Here is a 14,250-nt window from a genome sequence, read left to right on the forward strand (position 1 = left end):
AAGTGATACCAACATGGTGTCCACACCTGTGGAGTAACGGTCAGCGCGTTTGGCCGCGAAACCAGGTGGCCCAGGTTCGAATCCCGGTCGGGGCAAGTTACCTGGTTGAGGTTTTTCCGGGGTTTTCCCTCAACCCAATACGAGCAAATGCTGGGTAACTTTCGGTGCTGGACCCCGGACTCATTTCACCGGCATTATCACCTTCATATCATTCAGATGCTAAATAACCTAGATGTTGATACAGCGTCATAAAATAATCCAATAAAAAAAACCAACATGGTACCACTTATGAGGCAACTAGGCCAGGAGATAATGGGGTAGGGTGGCCAATTTATTTCTCCCTTAATTGCATACATCACCAACTAGCTACATATTACACTAGTCAGACTTCAGATGCATACAAACAATTGTTCTTCCTCTGACACATATCGTCAAGTGAGATGTAATGCCTGATAATAGGTGTACATATCAGCTAGAACCTCAATCAGAGGAACTGCTGGGTTTGTTTGTTTAGTCAACTGTCCGAAGACAGATCTGAGCCTCACAAGTGATACCAACATGGCACCACTTATGAGACAACTAGGCCAGGAGATAATGGGGTAGGATGGCCAGTTCCTTTCCCCCTCCATTGCATAAAATCGCCGATTAGTTGCATATTACACTAATCAGACTTAAGATGTATACAATTTAATTTCCTGAAATTCCTCAGAAGACAATATATGTTTCCCAACATAACAATGTCTGATTTGGCTTAGACCTTGGGAATCCAGTAAAATGTGAGGTGATGACTCCATCACACATTTCCTGCAAGTTGGGTCATGGCCCAAAATGTGAGGTGCTTATTTAGGTGCAATTTCCAGGCTAAAGTCCGGTTACCCATCTTAGAATTCTCATTTCCAAGGCCAGGAGTTGTTTAGTTGAATCAGGTTTTGGTTCTCGAATAAGAAGTATGTTGTTGTTGTTTTCTAATGCCAGGTGTTTGACAATAAAGTCATTTGACCTCTTGCACTCCAATATTTTTCAAAGATGTTATCATGGTCAGCCACTGAAGCACAAATTTTGAGGTGTTCCGAATCCACTTGAATAAGAAGTATATAGCATGTCTCTTAGCTGTTGCTGTTAGTAATCCTTTCATCAGAGCCTGTTTGTTTGTACACTTACAGATACGAACACAAGGTTCCGGTCCATAGCATTGGATTGAGGCTCTATGCTTGGGCATGCTATAGTCTTTCATAGAATTCCGTGTACAGATTTTTTTCGGTAAAAGGTATTGTCTAAAAGTATAGTAGAACATCTATTCAATATTTTTCTGGGTACACAGAATAATTAACCTTAAATGGAGGTTGATGCTAAGTAGGGTTTGCTCTTTTGTTTGAAAAAGTTTGAATAGTTTTGCAAAAATGCAATTTATTTGCAAATAATATACAATAAGTGAATTATGGACAATACTGTACAAAAAATATGGAAACGTAAGGGTATCTAGGTGCCAATCAAGTCTTCCTCTCGGCATCTCAGATATCTTAGCATTTGGATTTTTCCCCCATCATTTTGCGAATTAAATTAACTTTTTCCGCGAGAGAAAGCGTTTTCCTTTTCACAGCCATTGTTTTCTAGTGATATGTACAGTGACTGTGAAAAATTCCATCTCTTCACTGTAGTAGTCCTGACACCACACACTTCAGCAAGCACAACAAAGACAAGAAGTGATTGTACGGATGGCTGCTACATCCATCACTGAATGTGACTGGTTCTCGCAAAGGGCAGGAATTAGCAGACTAATAGGAACGCAGCTTCATGTAGATGTGGTGAGGGAGTGCGAATCATGTGGCAGCAAGGCAGCAGCATTGCCAAGTCATTGATTATTTAAAGTATTTCTATTTTACACGTTGAATCGAAATGCATTATTTGTTTTTACATTAGTCGAAATAAAAAAAAATTAAAAACAGTGGCTTCAGTAAAGCTCCTGATCAATTCTAAATTCTCATACCTTCATATTGAGGAAACAAAAATATGCTGAAAACAAAAAATGGAACACCCTAATCTTGAACCGAGAAGTAATCCCACAAGCACCATGGAAAACTGCAATTGCTGCCTTCAGGCTGCTTACAGGTCACGATTGCTTGGCAAGCCACTTACATAAACTACAAATACTAAATTCACCAGTGTGTCCTCTGTGTAACAGTCAAGAGGAGATGAACGAGAGCCACTTGAAGACCTGCAGTGCACTATCTGCAGAAGACACTGTAGCCCAGAAGTAATGGAGAGCACGAATGCTAATGGCTTCATTGCTAAATGCAAGGCATTGAAACAACAACAACAATTTTTAATGTAAAATGTGGGTTTCACAGCAAAGAAAATAACGCTAAATCGCATATAAAATATATTGATCATGTGTAATAATTATTAGGACTGTGAAATTTCAACGTTAAATATGGAAAAACGTTTTATGTAATGTTGGTGCATTTTTCACGCTATCAAAATCGCCTCTAAATCAGAAACTCAAGGGAAAGGATAGTGGAACCATGGATCCGAGAGAGCATTTCTGTCAGTATATCTACTAATCTGACTTAACAACTTCAGTATTTTCATTTAACTCTCTTTCTCTTTTACACTTTTTATATTCTCACATGTAAGTTGTTTGTTAATGCAGCTTTTGAATCAGACATATTGATGGTGCTCCACAATATATGACATCACATTCCTTAGATAACAACCAAGCATATGCAGTGCCTGTCTTACCAAGTTTATTAAATCAACTTTTTAGCCCCGTGAATCTGAAAATAGATCCTGAAAGCCAAAAATAATAATCAGTATGTTCAGATCAGACTTCTACCATTAGAACAGGCAATCACTTAAATACACTAATTGCAGTAAAATTAGACACATGCATTGTTTAAACCTCTAATATGTGTTACTGTATGAGATGTGGCTATAATGTAATGAGATGTGGCTATAATGTAACCTGACTGACGTTGCTGAGAGCTTTCTATAGATTCAACAACAATGGAGAGAGAGGGGCATTGACAGGTGCTCCCTCCTCCACTTATTGTTTAAGTTTCAACAATGCGTGACCTTCAGTTTGGCAGTAGCCTTTGTTAGAAATAGTCTGTGTACTTGTGCTTTGTTGGGATCATGACATTAAGGTTAGAGTGAAGCAACGAATGAAGATCACTACATAAACGTTGAGGGAAGTTTAATTTTGTAGGTAAATGTAGAAAGTATTTGAAATTTACACATAAATAATTATCTATTAATTACAAATGAACTAATTCTGTTTCAAAACTATTTTTATATTTATTTATAATTAAACTGTGCATACTAAGTAGTAACACATTTATGTAACCATTCATATTGAAAAGAATATTCAAACCCATTCTCTAAAGCAAGAATATGGCTTGGGTGGCAGCTGTACCCCACGTGACTGAATACGTTACGAAGAAGTACGCAGTACTGAATGGTTAAAATGACACCAGTTAGAGTCTGTAGATGCAGTGAAAGTAAAAGCGGTGGAGCTCATGAGAAAGCTCTCAGAAATGGAGCTGGAGTACTGGTATCAACAGTGGAAAATTCGCATGGAGCATGTAGGGATCGAGGAGGGAAGTACATTGAAGGTGATAGCATTTCCAACTGAGTAAATTTCTCTATAAGTAATTTTAGAGCATCAGTCCAGTTACCCGTATCTCGTATTGTATTTCCAGTAAAACAACTTAGATATCCACAATGCCCTTTATTTTCTGTATATTTTACATACAGGTTTTACCTTTCTACTTAATAATGTTGCTAAGCTATTAATATTAAGCTTTGAGCAATGTTTACACTTTCACATTATCATACTGGTATTACAAGAAATCTGTATTTACTGTATCTTGTAGATAGACGTATTCATTACACAGTGTTAAACATGCAGTATTTTTAGAAAAATATCGGTATGGTACTATTAGTTCTCCCAAACTTAGGAGTTTTATAATACACTAGATAAAGTGAATTGATGTCTGTGTATGGAAATAGAATATAGTCATTGTTTTATACAAGCTTTCGAATAGTTTATTGCATTGCATTTTATTGTGTTGTTACAGGCTTTTGACTTGAAGGAGCAGCGCTATGTTGCCTGTAAAGTACATCAATTGAACAAAGACTGGAAAGAGGATAAGAAGGCCAACTATATTAAGTGAGTTGTGATTAAAAGTATTATACACTTACTTTTGTCACTGTCATTGTGAACCTCGATAACCCAAGCTAATTAGAGGATAAGTTGTCCAAATTAATGAATGTAGAGCCCAGATAATCTAGAATTTCTGATTTATGAAGAAAAGTGAGAGTATGCCTTTATCAAAAATACTGACTACAATCTAGTTCCCACAAATATTACTGCGCAGTACATTGCATCAGGATTTTTTAAAAATAGAATAGTAGTTGATTTATTTTTTCCCTTTCCATTTTGCTGCTCTACCACCTTGTGATTTACATACATTCTTTACATGCTACAGAGCTGGGATGCAAACAGTAAATATTTTACTAAGCCCTTTAAACGCATTTTAAGTCCTCCCTCTTTCTGGTATGTTATTGGTACCCCCGTTTTTATAAGGGAAAATTACTTTAAACCTTCTTCTGATTCATGCTTTTGGGGATCATAAATACGAGATTTATTCTTTATAGGTACGGACCTGAATTTTTAGCATCCATTTTGATCAAAATTAGCATCTATTTTTCTGAAATTAGCATCTACTTTTTCCAAATTAGCATCTATTTTTTCCAAAGGAAACTTTGTGCATTCTATCTTTCATTTTTCAAAAGATAACATTGTGCACAATTCACTGTTTTCATCCTTCAAATTACATCGTCTCTCTGAAACAACAGCACTGTACTGAGATAAAACATGTTCACTGTCAACACTGTTTGTTGGTGTCCACAATACTTGCAAACAACATACTGAAAATGCTTTGTTCGCTGTTCTTAAAGCATTAAACACTTTCACTATGTTACATTGTCACATTTTTCACCTGCTGTTCAAATAAGATTCTTAAATGAATTGTATGCACTTCGAATTTCTTGTTCTGGTATACTCGAAAATTCTGGAAACGTATCAACATTGTTCAGTAGAACTGCATTCTTCAGGTAGAATGTCTTCACTATAGCCACAAAGTTCTTTTGGTCAGGGGTTTTTTTTTTTTTAGCAGCTTTGGAAAACATATCGTATGATGAGCTTTTCGCTTGAAAAACAGCATTTTACTAATAAATCGCAATTAATAGCATTTTTCTCGTGATTTCGCAATTTTATAGGAAATCGCATTTTTTCGCACTTCCAATTCTGCTAGAAAATCATGCGAAATTACCTTACAGATAAAGAAAAATACTTTCTGCCCCACAATTTAAGAATGCGAAATTTTCAGGTCCCTGTTTATAGGAGATGTCTTACAGAAATAAATATGTCATGTTTTCTTTAATGTTATTAATTATAGAGTTCTGATAGAAAAGTTACTGCTGTGTTGAGTTACTGAGGAACTGACCTGACACAAGACTGATTATTATAATTTGTTTGTGTTTTTAGACATGCGCTTAGGGAATACAACATCCATAAAGCACTGGATCATCCTCGAGTGGTGAAGCTATATGACGTGTTTGAGATTGACGCCAATTCGTTCTGTACGGTACTGGAGTACTGTGATGGACATGACTTGGACTTCTATCTCAAACAGGTGAGTAACATGAATATTTTACTGATTACATTGCAGATTTTTCCAAAATAGATTGTAAAGCTGTATGAATTTAATATTCTATATCTTATGTCTGAAATGCAATGTTGCTTAGTTAAAGATGATGAGTGATGTGAATTCTGTAAGTATTACTGGTATTTGGTTCTTACGGAAATGCATGAAGACATTTACGGACATTACATTGGTGTAAGGAGTAGAATTTCAGTATTCATTATTCTAGCTATAATAGAATTAACCACATTAGCCACATTACAGGTAGTTATCATGACAATCAAGGTTAACCTTGGAAGTAGCCAATCACCATTGACGTCCCCTGCTCTCTTCACCTAAATCTTGCAAGCAATGCTGCCATATTATCGAAAATATCGTCACAGACCGACTCCTAGCAGTAGCAGCAGGTTGGCAGTGCTATGACAACATATTCATATGCCATGCAACTAGCAAGCTGTCAGAAGTCGAAAGAAACGTTAATTCTACTACAATAGGAGTGATTGTAAAAGTGGTGCCACCATGCCTTGGCACTAAGCTAGAAGATGTTTTCTTTTTGACGTAAAAGTACTAAAATGGTAACATAGGCCTATACTAATCTATGTTTAGAAATTACTCTCAAGCGTCACGTAAATCACAACTTACTACAATTCTTTGTTGCATGGAAGCACAAGTGTCCACCTCAACTTTTAGTTCTCTCTGGGTTAAGATAGGCCTGATTATTGCATGCAGACTCGGAAATTTTTCCTGTGTTGATGGAAGTCTGGACTATGTATAATTGGTTTTAGCATTTGACAAATCATTGAGTTCATACTACAAGGTGGGGCAGAATGAACTCATGATTTTGACTTATGTAATACCCATCCGATAGTTGGGGTGGATTGAAGCTAGGCATGGCATAACATACTCAAGATATGCTATTTGAGGTTAGAGTGTCAATTGTTTAGATTTACATGACAACGATTTTTGTTTTTGTTGCAAATCTGAATTATTTAAGTAAATGCACTGAATAAACATGCCTTGTTGTTCAGTAGAACATTGGGAATTCACTATTGAGGCTTGAGACATTAAAAAAAATGGAGACTCAATGATAAATAACCACACAGCTATTATTCAGGTGGCATTTCAACTTTGCAAGACATGGAAGAGTCCCAGATCGCAACACAATCAATAGCTGGATTGAGAAATTACGAATAACAGCTTCTGCAAGTGATAACAAACCCGCAGGCAGACCTCGAACTGTGCATACTCCGAGAATATCAAAAGAGTGCATGCTGCTGTCATTTGCAGTCCAAAACAATCTGCACATCGACAAGCTGTTGCCCTTAACATATCCAACAGGTCTCCTTATCGGATATTGCACATAGACTTAAATTACTTGTACCATCTGTACAAAATTCAAGTAGTGCAAGAGTTGTCAGACCGTGACTTCATTTCAAGAATGGAATTTTGCAATGAATTAATTTAATGAACGAAGATACAGGGATTATTCGTCACTTAATAATGTCAGATGAAACCCACTTCGAATTGTCTGGTAGTGTAAATAAACACAACATGTGATACTGCTTGTGACTTTTTTTTGTGAGGTTATTTAAAGAGCAAAGTGTACAAAACTCGTCCAGCAGCTTTAAATACCCTAAAGCAGAGAATTAGGGAACAAATTGATGAAATTCCTCTGGACATGCTACTGTGCATCATGGAAAATATCATGATTCGGGTGAGAAAGTGCATCAATGTCAATGGACGACACCTGGCGGGTATTATTTTCACGAATTATCTTTGAATTTGTGCTCTGTAAAAATGGCAAACTTGTGCCACCTAATTGATAGGTCTTTCAATAAATGTTAATGGCAGGTTACTGAATAGTAGAGATTTCAATATCATGAATTCATTTTGCCCCACCTTATGCAAACATATTGGTAGAAGCAATAAAATATTAACGGTATTTGTTTTTTGATGTGCTTAACTTACCATTTAAGCAGATATTGAAGTGAAATAATTTGAAAGACAGAGGGCTGACATTTTTAACTGTTACTACATTTTTAGTTGTGTTAAGCTTTTTCTTCCCTCTCTCTCCTTAAAAAAATATACTTTACTGATGGTATTTTCCAGTAATTAATTTCTTGTAATTTCAGTGCCCTAAATGGTTTGATACTGATACATGTTAACATTTTTGTGAAGTTAGGACTCCCCCTCCCATCTTTCACTGGTGCCACTATTTTCTAGACACTCTAATGCTGTTAAAGAGGTAGGCTTTTAATGAGTTCCTTCTGAAAAGCTGTATTACTGAAGCACTGAAATTACTTCAAATTCAATATGTTATTAATTGAGCACAAAATGGGAATATGTGTCCCAACACTTCTCTTACTCATTATACATTTATTTTACGTGGACTTATTGTTATAGGTATCCTACAAGCAAACTCAGCTTGCACTCCTCATGGCACGCATACTATACCCCTCTTACCCCGCTACAGTAGGCATGAGAGCATGCTGGGAACGGGAGCATACGTCATCTGCGCGAGACAGTCACACCCCTGGTTTCTATGCACTGAGTTTTCCTTGTTGGATGCCTATAGCAGTATTTTAATGTGATCTTCGCATGTTAAATCGAGCACTGTTACTGTTCACTACAATTACATGTACAGAGAATCCATCAAAACTTCCACTTGTACTCAGTGGTGACCTTATCAAATGGTAAATTGTGTGTGTGGTTTTGTGCCAGGTACCAATAAATTCATTGTATCCTTTCATGCTTGAACTTGAATAGTGTTAAAGTATCCTTCTTCTATTAAGTTCCAATGTAACTTGAATCTAACGGATTGGAATTCAACTTCGCGTGGCTTATTGTGGGATACAGTTGACTCCTTCAAGTCATTTGTATGTCTTATAACCTCGTTGTACAGGATATGTAATATAATTGTGCAAAAAAAAATTGCAGCTTCATTTTTCTCACTTTTTTATATTTTGTTCTTAACAATAATTAGGGAACATTAGGTTTTGTTTCTTCAATATAATATATTAGAAAAAGTCACTTAGCAAGCTGAGGAAAGAGTGGTCAGTAACATTTCTTTAAAAAGTTGGTATTACTGGCTTATGATTACTTATGCAGCTTTCACTACTCCACCAGATGTGATATTATCAGTGAGAGTCGAGGAATTTTGATAAATCAACGAGTTTACTCTAAGCAGCCTGTTGAAGAGGAACTTTCTAACATACTGCAGTAATTTTTTCACAGATTTATCACTAAAACTGAAAATAATTGGAAATTTCAATCAGTTCTTATTTATTTATTCATTTATGTTTCAGCACAAGACTATTCCAGAGAGAGAAGCCAGATCCATTGTAATGCAAGTTGTGTCAGCGCTAAAATATCTCAACGAGATAAAACCTCCAGTCATCCATTATGACCTGAAACCAGGTAAGTGTTATGCCCGCATTTAAAAGATGATTAGTCATTAATGATCTTTGGTGTGGTGTTGAAATTGAAGATTAGAGCTACTAATTGGCTGCATAATAACAAATAAACTACTGTAGACATTTGTTTTCCTTTATTGCATTCTCGTTGTCACTACATGAATTTAAAAAATGTAATTATTATAAATTGCCACCTAATGGAGTGTACATAAAAACAAGAGGTTTTAAGATGTCGAAGGAACAAATATAAATTCTCCCATCTCAATCATCATCATCATCATCATCATCATCATCCATACCAGAGGTCTCCAAAAAGCGTATGTCATTCGTGCTCTCGATGCTGCCCGCCGAACACAGTGTGCTGTAAGGCTAGAGAAGGGGGAGAGACTCCTACCTCAACAGATGGGAGTGATCAGTGGGGGGTCGCGATAACAGTCTCCTTATGGTTACAAATAATATCAAAAGAATAAGAAATATCATACGTTTGTATATTATTTTGACATACTATGAAGCTGGAGCGCTGTCTGTTGCTATTGACACAAGCCATTGCAAATTCAACCTCTTCTGTTCTATGGTGCCTTTCAGTGCCTGGAAAAGATCTTCTCCAGTAGTATTTTGTAATTACATCTAGAAGACATTCAGACACAGTAAAATGTTCATTAACTCCTCGGATGAAAATGGCTAGGTTGAACTTTGACTTTGTTCTGGACACAGTATTTTAGTAATGTTCTGTATGCACGATTGTATAAATGATGCTTCTGTAAAGGACTTCATTGATTTTCCAATATTCCAAGCTAGAACATAGCTAGTAAGAAGCTTTTTTTTGTTTAAGACTGAGGACGTGTGTGATTTGTGTTTGTATTTTCTTGTTTTATATTTATCAAAATATTTGTAGTCCTACGCATTTCACCGAAAATTAAACGAAAAACTATATGTTTGTCATGCGGAACTGAGTGTAAACGTATTGTAATATACTGATTATTATGTATAGCCAACAGTTATACAGATAGCCCCAAATAAATTATTTTCACATGTCCAGTATACCTGTAATTGTATGATATTCTTTGTGAAGAGTAGAGTATTGTCGTCGCATGTTGAATTTTAACACACCCTTAAGAATTTTCGAACAAATTAAGCATTTCACATTCTCCCCACAAACACAAAAAAATTTCTCTTCCTATTCATACTTGAATGTACTATGTCCATGATTAGAAGACATTGTGAAACGGTGGAACACTCCGACCAACACAATGATAATAGCAGTCCGCCACTGCTCTTCATTTGCGCATAAACATTGAGTACAGTACAGGTAGAGATGGGTAAGGCGGAGCGCACTTATTACGTACTGGCTTCGGTTCCGTTTAGGGGCTTATTCGCGAGTAGGCTTTTGGAGACGTCTGAACCATACCATAGCCTAGGTTAAGTTCACTGTGTGGTGTGCTATACTCGTACAAGAGCCTGGTCGTTCAGCTACAAGTATCATTCACAGAACAAGAGTAGTAAGCATAATAAGCCTCAGACTGCAGTGTAAGACTTCGGGTCCTTCCTCTGTAAAAGAGAGAAAAAAAACTGTCGTTTAGTGTTAAGGAAATAAAACAGACTCACTGTAATTGATCAGGATAAGTTGTAAATGTGGGAATTGACAGGTCTGAATTGTACAGAAATTATGATCATATTCATGTTCATGAATGGGAAATAATCCTGACCTTCTTTTATTAGAGCTGTGCTTTGGTATTTCAGGTAATATACTCCTCACGGAAGGCAATGTTTGTGGAGAAATAAAAATCACAGACTTTGGACTGAGTAAAGTTATGGATGAAGAAAACTACAACCCTGACCATGGAATGGACTTGACCTCGCAAGGAGCAGGCACATACTGGTATCTGCCTCCTGAATGTTTTGTAGTTGGAAAGAATCCTCCGAAAATCTCATCCAAGGTTGATGTCTGGAGTGTAGGGGTTATCTTCTACCAGTGTCTGTATGGCAAAAAGGTATGTTAAGTTTCCATTACACTAATATACATTTTCATGACTCTCAAATATAGATTAAGGTTTCTATAAAATGATGGTTTACATGGATATCTCTTCTAGATATTATAATAGAAGTTCTTACATAGTGTATAGGTCAGCTTTACTTTCACACCATTGTTACTCTTATCTAATATCATTTTCTCACTTACAATATTATAAAATGTGAGTGTACAAGTAAATTTGTTATGGTAGGATTTTTTTTTCAAGGGTTTTGATGTAATAGATGACCTCCACGTAGTGCTCTTTATAATGCATAATTTTCTACAAAAACAAATACACGTGAGAATTACAGTGAACAAAACTGTTGTTTTCAAATGAAAGGATGTAAATTCATATAAGATGAAATATGAACATTACATGTAAATTTCATTTCATCAGATTTTACATTCGCTTTTGTTATTGTGTAGAAGTTGAACTATGGCTAGATGATCTTACCAGTACACTACACTACACTTGCATAAGAAGTACAAAATCATAAACTTTGAATTGCATCAATTGGTATAGAGCAAAAGCATGGAGTTGACATTGAAGTAGCAGTGATTTTTTTTCGGAATAGGTTGGAACATGTTGACTTATTTTACTTATTTTAGCTGTTAGTGCTCTTGTGATTAAGAATGATAAGTCTAGAGCAAACTATCTGTATTTGGATGTCTTAAGAATTAATTAAATGTAAGCATTAACCAATTTAATGTAGTGCATTATTTAATATATTGAGAGCAAATGGCTTCGAGAAATAAATTAATGTAATCATTGATTTAAACATAACATTGTATATGAATTTTAATAGTCGCATGAATATATAAAATTAGCGACTTTTTCTTATATAGGTTGCCAGTGTTGATATAGAGATGACTGATTCTTGCAGAAATTTTCACCATTTACAGTATTATTTTTTGTTTTTATTCTTTTCCAAGGTATATTAATAATTAGCCTAGCTAATAGTGAGTAATGAAAATGTTCTGTTTCGATTTGTTTTCTGCTGTCTATTAAGCAGTGCTGGAAGAATCCAGGTATTCAAAGCTAGGTCACAACTGCTACATGAGTAAATACGAATGCTGTTGAAAATGTGACAAATGAATTGTCGCGAAAATAAGCTGGCTTGTAGAATTTTCGTTAAAAATGTTAGATCTTTCTTTCTAAATATGGCTAATTTTTATGATCTCTTTTAGTTTCTGATGCTTTCTAACGTATTATTCAGTTGATGTATTTCACAGTTCTTTAAATGGATGTTATATCAGGCAAGGGTTCTACCATAAAGCTCATTTTATTAGAGAGTAAACGTGGAGTAGTTTTACTGAAATTTAATTTTATCGAAAGTAGTAAAATGTGCTTCTAATGTCTTGCAGCCTTTTGGACACAACCAGTCTCAAGCTACCATTCTGGAGGAGAACACTATTCTCAAGGCCACTGATGTTCAGTTCGCCAACAAGCCTACAGTCAGTAATGAAGCAAAGGTAAATTATTACGATGTTGTATTAACAACAGTTCCATGTTTGGCAATTACAGTACATTTATTAATTTTCTTATGTGTTTGTTACACCTCGCTGCATGCATCTGTAAATTTCTATACCCATGTATTGTGGGCCCCTATCACCACGGCATGGTGCATCCTCAGGTTGCGGATCGAGGAGAAGACCTCCAGATATGGAGGGTAGCTGTGAATATATTGACTAAGCAGTCACTGACAGCTGATGAGGGGTGGTCCTCCAGCTTGGGGGTTGGGCGAAGGGCTAACAACCCACCACCGTAAAAAACAGCTTGTTACGAATCCTTCAAATAAGCCTCGGAATGGGACTGATTCTCTGGCAAGACCACAGCAAAGGAATAAGGTTTTGATGAGATGGTCAGGGCATGTAGCACATATGGGCGAATCCAGAAATGCATATAGAGTGTTAGTTGGGAGGCCGAGACGTAGATGGGAAGATAATATTAAAATGGATTTGAGGGAGGTGGGATATGATGAATGGATTAATCTTGCTCAGGATAGGGACCAATGGCGGGCTTATGTGAGGGCAGCAATGAACCTCCAGGTTCCTTAAAAGCCAGTAAGTGAGTGAGTGAGAGTGTTTGTTACACCGAAAGAAAATACTGTAAGTATTGATTTGGTAATGATTGATGATATTTAGTCTTTGACATTGCATTTCATTACAGTTGTTAACATCGGTTAGTTTGACCATTTTGATTATTTATATTGCATTATGCTGGGCTGGGTGGCTATGCAGTCTAAAGTGGGCATCCCTTACGTGGTGCGGTCTGAAGGTTCATGGGTTCGACTCCTGCCTCGAGCATGGATGGATGCCCTTTGTTAATGTTCTGTCCTGCGTGTGTCTCTCTGAAGGCCTCTGCACTCTTCTAGTCCAAACAGGAGGACGTTAAACGGATAGTGGAGGAGTGCGTTATAAATTCTGTGGAACTTTTGGATGATATTTTTTTCAGATTTACAATACTGTTTTTAGCCTTGAATTTCGTTGTGAAATTACATATTGTTACAAACCATCTAAGAATATCATTTATTGAAAAATCTAAAAAATATCTCTTGTACATAGTAGAATTTACAGGTAATCTTTTCTGAGGAAAATATTTCTAGTAAGTCCTGTTCTAATTAACATGTACTGTTAATAAAAATATCTTGAAAATGAAAAATAAACAAAAACATGGGACTAAAAGAGGAAAGAAGATCACATGTAGTATGCCAACATTATTCATTTCATAGAGCTAATACATTGTATTTATTGGAGCTCTCTTATGTATTGTATGATATCTACAAATGTTGTGTATGTGTGTGCATCTTTGGGTGTTGTGCTGTGTTCTAGAGGAGGAAGAATTCAATCAATGTATGATCTTATTTACTAAGTATGATACCATAAAATACCTCTCTCTTCGGTGGTATAATGCAGATACTTGGAGAGTCACATTCATGTTAGCTTGCAAATTTTCCATTTCCTTCAAAGGGCAAGTATTGTATTGTGCAATTACATTTTTCTATCTATAAAAATGAACACAAATCAGAAATTTTTTGAGATACTTTAAAATAACTGTATCTTTATGAGTATCATACATGTATTAACATGCCATAAAAGTTTCATAAACTTAAGTTGAATA

The 14,250-nt window shown here is 36.0% G+C and overlaps 2 protein-coding genes across 11 annotated transcripts in view; both read left to right on the forward strand.

Moving 5' to 3' along the window:
• Tlk (Tousled-like kinase) overlaps window positions 1-14,250 on the forward strand; it is a 438,411-nt gene that overhangs the window by 416,027 nt on the left and 8,134 nt on the right. For all 10 annotated transcript variants that reach the window (XM_069820426.1, XM_069820455.1, XM_069820436.1 and 7 more), the window contains 5 exons: window positions 4,077-4,168; window positions 5,549-5,696; window positions 9,011-9,122; window positions 10,859-11,109; window positions 12,495-12,602. In XM_069820426.1, the coding sequence (XP_069676527.1) occupies window positions 4,077-4,168; window positions 5,549-5,696; window positions 9,011-9,122; window positions 10,859-11,109; window positions 12,495-12,602 (711 nt within the window). The remainder of the gene's footprint in view (window positions 1-4,076; window positions 4,169-5,548; window positions 5,697-9,010; window positions 9,123-10,858; window positions 11,110-12,494; window positions 12,603-14,250) is intronic.
• The window catches only part of LOC138696028 (retinol dehydrogenase 11-like), a 195,843-nt gene continuing 186,696 nt past the window's right edge, over window positions 5,104-14,250 (forward strand). The window contains exon 1 of the mRNA XM_069820536.1: window positions 5,104-5,107. The gene's annotated coding sequence lies outside the window, so the exon portion shown is untranslated. The remainder of the gene's footprint in view (window positions 5,108-14,250) is intronic.

This window comes from Periplaneta americana, chromosome 1, assembly GCF_040183065.1.
Source record: "Periplaneta americana isolate PAMFEO1 chromosome 1, P.americana_PAMFEO1_priV1, whole genome shotgun sequence".
NCBI lineage: Eukaryota > Metazoa > Arthropoda > Insecta > Blattodea > Blattidae > Periplaneta > Periplaneta americana.